A 12,777-nucleotide genomic window follows, 5' to 3' on the forward strand; every position below is an offset into this window, starting at 1 on the left:
CACACTAGACTAGACATGTAATGTTTTGTGCTGTCTTTATAGATATTACAAAAACACTTTGGGAATGTTTTAAAAGTGGTGTTGCAGCAATTACATATTTTAAGTGTTGGTTTTGCAGGGTTAGGGGCTGCATTTGTTAGTAGTTTAGTTTAATAGTTTCGACTCGACATGCAGACCTGGCAACCTTACGTGTTATGGTCTGTGTAGTTTAGAGGGAGAAAGTGGCGCAGGACTACGTGTAGTTCTGCATTTGTCTGTACTTCCACCGACCTGAATAAATTACTTAACACAAACATATACTGTTGAATGTGTACCATTACATTTTCTCCAACATAATACAACTTTCAATATGAATATGGGCTTCTGTACCTCCACGTTGTGACAAATAAAACAAAATACAAACAAAAACTGGTTTTCCTTTAATCACTTCTCACTTACCACGCTCACGTATTATATGCCTGATTTGTCCAAACGTGTGGTTTCAGTTTGGCGTGGAGTTTGTTGTTGTTGACAGCTCCATTACATTGCCCTCCCACACACACGCACGTGCACACGCACACACATACAGCCTTCTCTACACTGACAGCACACGTATGCGCTGTAAAGCTAGGCTAAGGCTACTACAGTGAAAATGCCTGTAAGTTGAAAAGTTTTCCACTAGTCTATTGCGTAAATAAACGTGTCGTGTTGTCACCTGTCGTGCTCTTTGTTGTCGAAGTATGTTGTTGATGTAGCAGCGGCAGCACATGGAGCACAAGTTAGCTAACGTAGCTTTAGTTCGACGCGGGAGAGCGAATATTTGCTGGAGTATCAAACTTGTTTGAGATGAAAAGAACTAATCCCTGCCTTTATTTTTACCAAATACCAGTCTGCTCCAAAACTGAACAATCGTTTAATAATGTTAGTGAAAAAGAAAAACACAGCTAGTGTGTTTTGGCTGGTGTTAGTCATTAGCCATTTTGTCTGAACGAGAGTGAGATTTGATGTAAAATGAGATCAGGAAAACATGTAATTTATCAGATTGATATATTATAAATCACTGGGCACTCTTCTGTTGCACTAAGATGTGAACAAAACGAACTAATATGGTGTGTATATTACATTAACTTAAGCTGGCTAAAGACCTCCTCCACCCTGCCATTGACTTCGAGAGAAGACAACACAAAAAGAAAAGGCTTGTTCAGAGTCCAAACTCCTACTTTATGGACGTGAAGTGTCCAGGTGAGTGATTGATATCAGAAGTTAACCCTCCTGTTATTCTCACATTTACTAACACTGTTAATCCTTGGGGTATATGTGTCAGGTATTTCAAGTGTCTTTGTTGACTACATACATAGCCCTTTAAATAAAATGTAACTAAATATAAATACATAAGATGGATAGCTATAGATTCACTCAGGTTTTATGAAGTAGTGTGTATATGATAATTTAACACACATGAACATTGCCTGTCGTGATTATCCTTAGAAAGGTTATTGTAATAATTGTAAAATGATGTATTTTGTTTTTAGATTCTTAGATGCAAACCAGGTGGAACCTTATGTCAGTAATTTAAATTCATTTGGTTTGTTTTCATAAGCTTGAGAAAGAGATAAATGAGGATCTGCACATTTTTTTGGTTGATTATCAACCAAAACAGACAAACTAACATTACAAGAAATGTTGAAATGTTACAAAAATGTGTTACTAACATTTACATATGTTACCAAAAATACTAAACATGTTAAATGTTTTAAAAAAACATTCTTAGTGAACATATTAAATGTAAAAAAAATAGGTGGCAACCGGTCGTAATGTCATCCGTAAGAATCCAAACCTCAGGTATCTCTACCCAACCTGTACTGGAAATTTGATTCAGTCTGTTAAGCTTTACTCATTTTTTATTAAATAAAGTTTATGTTCTTGAAATGTTTACACTTTTCACTTTATTCATATACTGATACAAATGTTTACATTGTGACCCTTTGAACAGCTCTTATCAGAATCAGAATAGCCTTTATTGTCGTTATTTTGTGGACAACGAAATTTGGGTGCCACTCCCTTGGTGCAAAATACAAATATATAAATAACAATTTTAAAAGAGAAAATAAAAATATTAACAATAAAATAAGAATAAGAAATGTTGTTTACATTTTTATTTTATTATTTTATTTTTTTTTATCAATGCCCCATTATTTGATTATGAACTTGAGAATATGTGGCATTTACTGGTGGAGTAGTGTTTTTACATTGTATTCAACATATTTCTGTATCAGGATGTTGACTGGTCTTCTACCACTAATGGCATGATTGCACGTTATTGCAATCCCTTTTAGGACTGAACAATTAATCAACATTTTAGCAAAATTGCAATACAATATTTGTCAAAGCCAAAATATGTGTAAAAAATATAATTTTAGATTGTCTTGATCTATACACATCTTATTCTACAGACAATTCCTGCCAAACTAATTGCAATTAGATATTTATTCAAAATTCTTCAGCCCCTTCAATCCCCTTGTTTTAACATAATATCTTCACAGGCTGCTACAAAATCACAACTGTGTTCAGCCATGCACAGAGTGTAGTTCTCTGTGTGGGATGCGCTACTGTGTTGTGCCAGCCAAAAGGAGGAAAGGCCAGACTGACAGAGGGTAATACATCCACTTTACTGTGTATTAATTGTGCTACGTGCTGTACTTTTGAGTATTGTAACAGAAAGGTACTTGACATATTTCTAATTTGGAAACAAAATTTTGTTTTTTGCAGGTTGCTCTTTCAGGAGAAAGCAACATTAATAATGGCCTACCCACAAAATGGAGTCTAATTCAACCATGCTGTTTATTTTTCCTTTGATTACAAAGCAGCTGTTCATTCACCAATGACAAATGATGTCACTGGACAAATCTTTATGATCAATTTCTTTAACATACTTGAAAACTTTTAAAATAATGTTTCATCACAACATCAATAAAGACCCTTACTCATAAAAATGTCAGCACTCCAGGACTTTTATTGAGAAACAACCAAAAAGTGGTCTGTCATGGCTGAATTACCTTCACAGAAAGCATACAAAAATCAGCTTCTGAATGAAAAGAACATTTCAAAGATACATAAAGACGTGGATTTCAAATACAGTGAGCACATGAGAGTAGTCAACAAGAATATTATTCAGAGCAAACATGAAATGGGTACTGCACTTGCATATGTGTTCTAGGAAGAGAGAACAAAAACATTGTAACATTATGTGATTGTGCTATGGTGCATTACTACATTTAAACCCTACAATTAATTGCATTGCAGACTACAATCACTGTGTCTGACACTGCACTCCCCCCCTCGGGTGATCTTCATCTTCCTCATAAGCCTCCCCACTGTGGTTTCTCTGTTGTGTCTGCTCATCCACCTCATGCAGATCTACCTCTTCCATGTCATCAGTGACCATCACATCCTCTCTCTCAGGAAGCAGTCTTTCCAGCTGGAACATGAGATGCTCAGGAAGCCAGTCTTTTTCTGGGAATTCCACCTGCAGGATAACATAAAATAAGCTCAACTAATTGGTCTACCTACAACATGAGAATTTTTGGGTCACGTAGATAAAACCATGTCAGTCTCTCACCTTGAATTTAATAAATAGCTGCCCTCTGTCACATGGGTCCCTGTAAATTGGCATGCCCTCATTCAGAACACACTTCACGTCACCATCTTTTATTACCTCACCTGTCGACGTAACACATAAATGAAATAGTAATTAAAAAATATTTACTTCCAGAAATCAAACACAATCTGAGGACCAGGTAATTTTATTCAGTTACCTGGCTGTGAGGAGATGACAAGCATTCTGTTGTCTAATGTTTGAATAGTTTTCTTGAAACCACACAGGGCTTCAACAAGTTTGATGTTCATCTTTGTTATTAAATTATCCTCTTGTCTTTGGAAAACAGGATGCTCCTTCTGGTCCAGCACAATAATCACATCTCCAGGTTCAAGTCCAGGCTCCTGGTCACCTTCTCCGTTGAATGGAATTTTCTGACCGTCTTTCATGCCTGCACAACACATTTTCCTTCTGCTTAATTTGCTATTAAAGACATAATTTATACACACACACACACACACATATATATATATATATACATATATATATATATATATATATATATATATATATACACATACATGCATACATACACACACACACATACATATAATAAATGTCTTAGAAGAAGAACACTTACCTTTGTCAATGTGAACTTCAAGAATTTTCTTCTTGCGTTCCACTTTGTGCCCACTGCAGTTTTTGCAGCGGTCTTTGGAGTTGAATTTCTCACCCTGTCCCTGGCAATCTGGACACATGCTTTGGATCTGCTGAATCATGCCTGGTCCAATCTGTTGCACCCTAACTTGTACTCCCCTTCCCTTACAGTTGGAGCACTTCTCCAAGGCACCTTTCTTTCCACCATAACCTGTCACAGAATTAAGTCATTTAGCAACTACCTTATAAGCCAACACAGCTGGATATGGGATTAAAACACAAGAAGCCAAAACATACCTTCACATTTTTCACAAATTATATTTTTCTGGAGTCCAAGCTTCCTGGTGGAGCCATTGTACAACTCCTCCAGTGTGACCCCTATCTGGTGGACAATGTTCTTCCCTACAGCAAAAGGACAAAAAATGCAAAATCACAGAAAATTAAAAATTATAAAGTTTCAAACATCAAAACAAACAACAAAATTAAATAAGTAATAATAAAGTGGTAAAAATGGATGTGAATTAAAGCAATTGTAAATCCAACCACCGGATTTTAATATTGAGATAATAAAAACAATATCGAGCTGTTTCTCAATTTAGAATCAGATCCCGTTTAGAAACAGGGATCTGAAAAACAGCAATCATTGAAAACAGAAAAAGACAAAACGAGGCACTGCGATTATCTGATTTTCTTGGATATGCATATAAACGGAAATCGGGAAACAACATAGTTGTAGTGGTGTTTGGATTTTGCATAGTTTATTTTGTTGTGACGCTTTACCCAGAAGTCAGGAGTGCTGCGCTGAATGGACATACAAACCAGGCCTGCAGTCTAACGAAACATGTCTTTGCACAAATGTTAGTTTTTACAGTTTTATAGCAGAAAACAGACTAAATGGAAAGTCCTGTGGTGAAATCTGTGTTATGTACTCCACATGGAGCAATGCAGAGTCTTACCTTTTCTCTCTCTTTGCATCCGGCCACCACCTCCAAAGAACATGTTGAAAATGTCCATTGGGGAAGATCCTCCACCCATGCCACCCTCTTTGATGGCTTGTTCTCCTCCTTGGTCATACAAGTCTCTCTTGTTTGGATCTGACAGAACTTCATATGCTTGAGATATGTGCTTGAACTGTGGAAATAAAAACCAGAGTCACTTTAGAAAACAAGGCTACGTTTAAAGCTTTCATAATCAAACCAATGTGAACAGTTCTTGCCCAGCTCATGGGCCCTTACAATAGAAGTCTAGTCTGTCGATTAAATTCACAATGAACCGTGTAATTGTTTGGTCCAGAAAATGTGTTTTTTTTTTGTTGTTTTTTTAAATATTGATCATGGAAATATTGATGTTCTGAAATATCTTGTTTTGTCCACAGACAAAAATGACTCAGTTTTACTGATTTCTTTGTCATGGAGCAATTAAGCATATTCACATTTAAGAAGCTGGAAAATCTGAGAACTTAATTCATTAAATCAAACGTATTAATGGGTTATCAAAATAATTGACGATTTATTTCATAAGCGATTTATCGAATAGGCTGTATGATAGTTGGCACATGTACTCACTTTCACTTCTGAAAATTGTTATCAAATCAAATTGAAATGAGAAACAAAGCAATAAGCAAATTCAAAGTTCACAGTAAATTTGTGCCACGACTGAATTATCTAAGAATTTCAAGGGTAAGAAATTGTTTACAGCAAGATTTTATTATTATTATAATAATAATAATAATAACATTGGATGCGTTTTAATTGATTATTTATTTAACTCAGGCATGGCTATTGTGATAATTGTTCTGTTTTTAAATATGTAATTCATACATGTTGGGGCACTTGTGTGTTGAAATTATGAAAATATGAAATGAATGTTTACAACAGCATGTCATGTGTTTGTGTTCCACCACAATTTGAACCTGTGAATATTGAACAAAAAATTAACATAAAAACGTTGTGTCCGAAAAAAATTGATATTTAGCCCAAATCGTTCAACCCCTATTGTGACCAGAAACACGAGCACACTGCTGCAGCTACATTTTTCCAGAAAGTCTCCACATGTCTGTTCGAACAGGCGTGCGGGTTTAAAATTAGAAAAGCACTTTCAGCAGACTATTAACAGCAGCATGAACACCATGGTGGTCTCTATACTAACCCTGTCTCCTTCACTGGGGTTCTTGTCCGGGTGGTATTTCAAAGCCAGTTTCCTGTAGGCTTTCTTGATTTCCTCCGGTGAAGCTTTGGGGTCAACACCCAGGAGATCGTAGAAGCCGGTTTCGTGAACCATGGTGACCAAGCTAAAACATAAAAAAAATAACGAAACATATAAGAATGTACCAAATAAAAAGCTGTTACTTGGTGCTTTTGTTCATGTTTAAAAAAAGCCTGTATTTAACACCTTCCGGCCCAACTGAACAAAAAACAACTTGTTATCTGATGGTTAAAAAATACAGTTTAACATAGCATGTTAACATGTGTATTCATATGGGCAGTATGTGGTTACGTTACCTGCACACTAAGAACGAAAATATACGTTAAGCATTATTAAACTATGAGCCGTGAAACGAAACATTCGAGCTCGTTGTATGATAGTTTAACAACTTACCGGGAGAAGCAGCTGTCCCAGCTCTGTGTCGACGCGAGCACGCTGAGTAAGGGGAGGATGGCTGGCTTTTATATTCGCTCACTGTGCAGAACTTTCTGGAGAGATCGAGACAGCGGGGCCGGATGTTAGGTTGGCTACGAGCAGGGGCGTAAGAACAATTTATTCAAGAAGGTGCTGGTTGGGGGGGCGGGGCTCGTTGATTTCGCAACTATTAAGAAGACATTAATGAAAAGCTCCAGACGTTCAAAAAAATGTGTTTTTCACAAGAACAATTTTAATTCAATAGTAAATTTAAAGGGCCACTGTGTAACATTTAAGAGGCTTTAGTGGCTGAACTTGAGCACCCAACTCATGTATGTTGTATATGTGTATACATTGCTTTTAAATACTTTGGCTTTAATATGCCTTTGATGTGCTCTTTAGGTAAGGGGGTTGTTTTTATGGTGAGGCGAATGAGGCTTTTGTGAAGCACTAAACTATATGAGCAAATTTTTTCCAAAGTCTTTGAAAAAGCTTCAAATCAAGTGACCTCTCCTGGCAAAGTCCAAGGCTGCAGTCAAATTAGACAGGCTAGTTGGTGAACTTTTTTCCGACAAAACAAAACAACCTTGGTTATGACAAAAGGCACTATATTGACTGTATTGCACTATTATTGATGTAAAAGCAGGTATTTCTGCATAAGGTTTACTGTATTTAATTTTATCAACCTTTTGATAACCATCCCTTCCCCTACACACCCCACATCATGTAATTTGACAGTTATAACATTTTGTAAATCACAATTTTCTTTATCCCAAACATGCTTTACTTCTACTTAATTCCACAGAGGGGTGCTATTTGGCAAATATAACAATGTTGGGGTGTGTATCTTGACATAGGAATTATGATAAATGATCTGTTGGAGACTCCTTGGTCCTTGAAATGGCCCTGACAGATGTACAGGTAGAATGTGTGATAGAAAATGTGCAGCATGTAGATGTACCCTACTGTATGGCAATTGTGTATAGCAATACCATTTTCAGTTATACAAGCAAGGAACAAGGATTGAACCAGGACTAGAACTCTGTCCTACACATGAGTGGTTAAATGATATTAGTCTGAATGCAAGCAGACATAAGTGCCGACTAATATGGGATGACATCCATGAATCTTTTCACATTACATAATGGATTTAAGTGATGGTTCTATTTTCATTTCACTTCTCAAAATCTGTTTAATGGATGAGAAACCCATTGCTGTTGTTCTCCTTTGCTTGTATGGAACATATATTCACAAATTACCAAGTCAAATGTTTAACTATCAGATCAAGTGAATTTTAGTTCAAATCAAGTAACAGAAATAACCATTTTTCTTACTTATAGCTGTGGCAAAGTGGCACCTAGCTGTAATTCAAAATGGCCGACACAGACTCGGAGGGGTTAAAAGCTGCTTTTGAGGACATAACATATTCATGGGTTTCCTCATCAAGCGTTGATTAAAGATTACTGCTGCATTCGGGGTAAGATTGATGACTGGAATTTCTTCACTGCAGGGAAAATGAAAGCATATATCCATCTGAGCTAGTGCTGCGTTGTTTTTTTTTAATACATCAGTGAGCGATTTGTACCAAGCCACGAGATACAAAAGCACCTATTATTCTGTGATCATTTATAACAAATTACGAGATTCTAGAGACTTAGTTATTTGTTTCACTGCAACGCAGACACCAAAAAACCAACAGGAGCTGAGTCTTCCAAAGTGCACTATTGTAAAGGTGTCCGGTTTCTGGATGACAGTAAAGTAAATATAGCACATCGCTTACTCAGTAGGTTCTTGTTTCAGGCCTCATCAGTAAGCATCATTGTGCCTGTTGTCACAATGATGTATAGAAATCCTCAATCAAAATCACCACCATGTTCCTGGATAACGCTTGCACATTTCTTAATTGTTGAGAACATACACTTTTGTTTTAGTCTTGTGTAGACTGACAAAAACAAGAATATAAAAGGGTAAAAATAAATCTACTTTAAACAGTGATTATTAATGGCTGCAACAATACTGTGAAATATGTCTTCATTAATCACAAGTGGAGGAACCTTATAGAGATTTGCATAACAATAGACAGATTGCATAACAAAAGACAGAATGTCAATTTCTGATAATGTACAATGGTGATATTTGCAGCAAAGACCACTAGGACGTGAAGGATGCAAAACAGTAGCATCTATACCATGTGTTTAATGATGATGTCAAATACGTAAGATAAAGCAGGCTTAATACAACCAAAAGAAATTAGACAATATCCACCACAGATTAAGCTGTTATAGAATAAATACATACAAGATACGGCTGCTGATGGTCCATAGTTTTAAGACAGTGCTTTGAAGTGTGCAGAAAAGATTAAACACTCAGGAATCTCAAGCCCTGAGTCTTTTTTTAAAATACATATTTTGCTTATAATGTACAGATAACAACATGGCATGATGAAATACAGAGACCAACAATTATCTCACAGCAACATTAATATCTTTTTACTCCAGATCCCGCACTCTTTGGCATATCGCATCAGTAAATTCTGAACACTTGGAGTTTCCACCCAGGTCTTTCGTGAGAACCTTAAAGTAGGAAAACATAAGCACAAAGATCAGAAAGGGAACCAACAAAATACAAGTGTGTGTCTCACTGTCTTGAGGAGTAAATTACCTTTTTGTCTCGAATGGTGTCAAAGCAGGCAGTTTCTATATTCTTCGCGTGGCCGTGCAGACCCATGTGGCGCAGCATCATGACAGCACTGAGCAGCAAGGCGGTGGGGTTAGCCATGTCTTTACCTGCTATATCTGGTGCAGTTCCATGAACCTGACAGAAGAAATGAATCACAATGAATCATCACAAAGTGCATTTCAACATAAAAACTGTGCTGCCAATGTGAAGTCGACTTCGATTGATCAATGGGAACAACATACCGACTCAAATATGGCAACCCCATTGGCTCCAATGTTCCCACTGGGAGTCACACCAAGACCTCCAATGAGTCCAGCGCAAAGATCACTATAATCGTAAACGCATACAATTCCCTTTTACTGATGTGCACACACCACATTTACTGGACGGCATTTCAAGAACTTAAATAGGCACATAATACTGAACGGATGGAGAAATTAGTCCTGATGAAACTACATCATTTAAAGTTAATGTTTCTGTCCCTGTTACACATTATTGTATACATTAGCTAGTCTGCTTTCCTGCCATTAACACATACCTACATGTAGATTTTAACAAAATGACATGCTGCAAAATTGAGTCAATCCATATGCAAAAATGTATTGATTTTCAGTTAAAGTAATACAGTGGGTTGCTTTCAAATTTATTTTGTTCACGTTTTTACCTTAAGATGTCTCCATACAAATTTGGCATCACTAACACATCAAACTGTGTGGGGTCTTGTACCATCTGTAAAAAACAGAACAGAATTTAAATGTACAAAATTGGTAAAAGCATTTGACTAATTCATAACAAAACCTATTGAGACTTACATTGAGACACACAGTATCCAAGTACATCTCAGTGAATTTCACGTCTTTGTGCTTTTCAGCAGCCTCTCTGCATTTCCGCAGGAAAAGACCATCTGACATACGCCTGTAAAAAGAAGAAAAACGTTTTTAACTGCTTTAAAATGACACTAAAACAAATGTATATGTATAATAAATACAACTTACATGATATTGGCTTTATGAACAGCAATAACACTAGCTCGTTGATTGTTTCTGGCATATTCAAAAGCATAGTCTGCAATGCGTTCGCTGGCTTGCTCTGTGATGAGCTTAATACTCTGTACAACTCCATCAACAATCTGAAATTAATAATGCAATTAGTGTGTGAATGTACGACCATAATACTGAAGAATTTGACTAAATCAGAAATAACTGAGAGGTTAAACTATACTAGTAATGTGTTGGTAAAATGTATTTACCACATGTTCAATTCCACTGTATTCCCCCTCCGTGTTCTCCCTGATAGTGACCAGGTTGACATCAGTGTAGGGGGTTTTGTAGCCCTCAATGGACACACAGGGACGCACGTTGGCATAGAGATCAAAGGTTTTCCTAAGCAGCAGATTCATAGAGGGATGACCAGCAGCTATTGGCGTCTTCAAAGGGCCTAAGATTAGTATGGAAGAATGTTTTCAAGTTAGCAACAGATAATTGGGTATTTAGTATATTGTCTGTTTTAAGTAGAAAAATAACCTTTCAGGCCAATTTTGTTCCTGTCCATTGATTCTTTGGCATCAGGGGGAATCATCCACTTTCCACCAGGCCCTTGAATGGCAGTAACATTTCTCTCTTCCCACTGAATAGGTGCCTAAATCAAAAATGTACACACAACAGAAGTTCAAGATCAGTTGACATGAAGAATTGTTTGATCAATATACATTTTAGTATATATGCTGGGGTCATTGCCACACTATTTGTTATAGCCTATAACACTTTTCTATGTTGCACAAGTACTTACTTTAGCTGCTTCAAATATTTTCATGACAGCAGAGGATATCTCTGGCCCTATTCCATCACCAGGAATTAAAGTAACAGTTTGCATCTGTAAAACAGAACAAAGTGATATAATACAATAATAAATATGCACTTTAGAGTCAAAATATGATTTGCAGAGAAAAGATTATTACCCCACGGATGAATGTCCTGGGCTGTGGAGTCTCTCTCATCAAAACTCCAACCACCTGTGATACCTTTCAATCAAAAAAGATCATTATCAAATAATTTTCCCTCCAACACAATCCATCTCTCTCTCATCTTATACCTAACATAAATAATATATGGGCTATATATTTGAATGGAAAAACCAATTGAAGAGCCAGGTTATGATATGAAGAAAACTGCTCAAGTAAATAAACTGGTGAATGAATGATACAATAACTGTGCACTCCAGTGTTTCACAGTACACCACAGGTGATCTGGACACAAAGTGTTCCCTTATTATACATCATTTTTGATTGTCCCAAAAACACAATACAATCAGTGCAAAGCCAATTATTGGTCATTAGTGCCTGGTGTCTCATGAAACACATTTCCACAATATTCATAAGTTTGTGGAAGATCCTGATTCATATAAAGCATATGGATACAAACCCAATGACGGTACAGACACACCTATTTAATAATCTAAAATAAGTTTAAAGCTTATTAACTTGTTTCTTTTTTTACAATTCTTAAATTTTGGTAAGGATAAGCATGACATGAAATGTCATGTCATACCATCCCATGCCTAATCTTAGCTGTAGTAATTCGCAGAACAGCAAAATAACTGCCCATTTCACGATTTAAATAACATTATTTCTAACTAGCTATTTTCAAAGTCAACTTTTTAATGCGTATATTCTTAACTTACTTCCTGTGCCTTGAGTTTATCCTTGGCATTGCCTGATAAACCCCACTGTCTTAGCAGATTAAGAATCTGTAGATGATACACATGTATTGCCACACTGTAGCTTTAACATGTTCAACTTGAGCACGTCTCACTTAGCAGATATAACACGCTAAATAGCTGTAAATAATCACGTTACTATGGTAACGAGAGGCAAGTAGCAGTTGCTAGCACCTAGTAAGTTAGCGGACTAGATAATGTACGTGACATCCCTGCCACTCTTTGATTGCATGGACGACATTCAGAGAACAAGAGAATAATACACTGGAACTCAATGACATGCATTTGGTTTGACACACATTAATACTTAGGTTTGAAGTACATACCGCTGACCTCCATGCTTTCCCTGCCATCATGAACTAGCCAAGGTCGACACTGCAGCAGGAGTGGTGGATACTTCCTGCTTCTTCGTCAGGGTTACGTTTCTTCTTCGTTTTTTTTATAGCTTTTGGCGCACTACCGCCACCTACCGCTCCGGAGTGTTGGTTAAGCAAACAAATCTCAACACGTTTCAAACTTGCGCTACTTTTAAC

The 12,777-nt window shown here is 36.7% G+C and overlaps 3 protein-coding genes across 4 annotated transcripts; 1 reads left to right on the forward strand and 2 right to left on the reverse strand.

The window, feature by feature from the left end:
* The first annotated feature begins 539 nt into the window (after window positions 1-539).
* Window positions 540-2,972, forward strand: rps27l (ribosomal protein S27 like). The gene is made up of 4 exons (XM_044036420.1): window positions 540-637; window positions 1,113-1,221; window positions 2,523-2,633; window positions 2,749-2,972. The coding sequence occupies exons 1-4, from the start codon at window positions 632-634 to the stop codon at window positions 2,775-2,777; spliced, it is 255 nt and encodes an 84-aa protein (XP_043892355.1). The 5' UTR covers window positions 540-631; the 3' UTR covers window positions 2,778-2,972.
* On the reverse strand, window positions 2,973-6,955 carry dnaja (DnaJ heat shock protein family (Hsp40) member A). Its single transcript, XM_044036416.1, has 8 exons — window positions 6,830-6,955; window positions 6,380-6,521; window positions 5,188-5,362; window positions 4,529-4,633; window positions 4,215-4,442; window positions 3,795-4,025; window positions 3,599-3,699; window positions 2,973-3,505 (listed from the first exon to the last, which is right to left on the reverse strand). Exons 2-8 carry the CDS (start codon window positions 6,509-6,511, stop codon window positions 3,290-3,292), a joined length of 1,188 nt encoding a protein of 395 aa, XP_043892351.1. The 5' UTR covers window positions 6,512-6,521; window positions 6,830-6,955; the 3' UTR covers window positions 2,973-3,289.
* A 2,054-nt stretch (window positions 6,956-9,009) lies between these two features.
* On the reverse strand, window positions 9,010-12,655 carry idh3a (isocitrate dehydrogenase (NAD(+)) 3 catalytic subunit alpha). Of its 2 annotated transcripts, XM_044035207.1 has the most exons (12): window positions 12,571-12,655; window positions 12,209-12,274; window positions 11,487-11,549; window positions 11,318-11,401; window positions 11,053-11,167; window positions 10,779-10,966; window positions 10,525-10,658; window positions 10,342-10,444; window positions 10,194-10,258; window positions 9,772-9,856; window positions 9,512-9,664; window positions 9,010-9,423 (listed from the first exon to the last, which is right to left on the reverse strand). In XM_044035207.1, the coding sequence occupies exons 1-12, from the start codon at window positions 12,598-12,600 to the stop codon at window positions 9,340-9,342; spliced, it is 1,170 nt and encodes a 389-aa protein (XP_043891142.1). In that variant the 5' UTR covers window positions 12,601-12,655; the 3' UTR covers window positions 9,010-9,339. The 2 variants fall into 2 exon arrangements, with proteins under 2 accessions (XP_043891142.1, XP_043891143.1); XM_044035208.1 differs by lacking the exon at window positions 12,209-12,274 and having other exon boundaries at window positions 12,571-12,651.
* Window positions 12,656-12,777: the final 122 nt, after the last annotated feature.

Source organism: Solea senegalensis, linkage group LG10 (assembly GCF_019176455.1).
Source record: "Solea senegalensis isolate Sse05_10M linkage group LG10, IFAPA_SoseM_1, whole genome shotgun sequence".
In the NCBI taxonomy this organism is placed as follows: domain Eukaryota; kingdom Metazoa; phylum Chordata; class Actinopteri; order Pleuronectiformes; family Soleidae; genus Solea; species Solea senegalensis.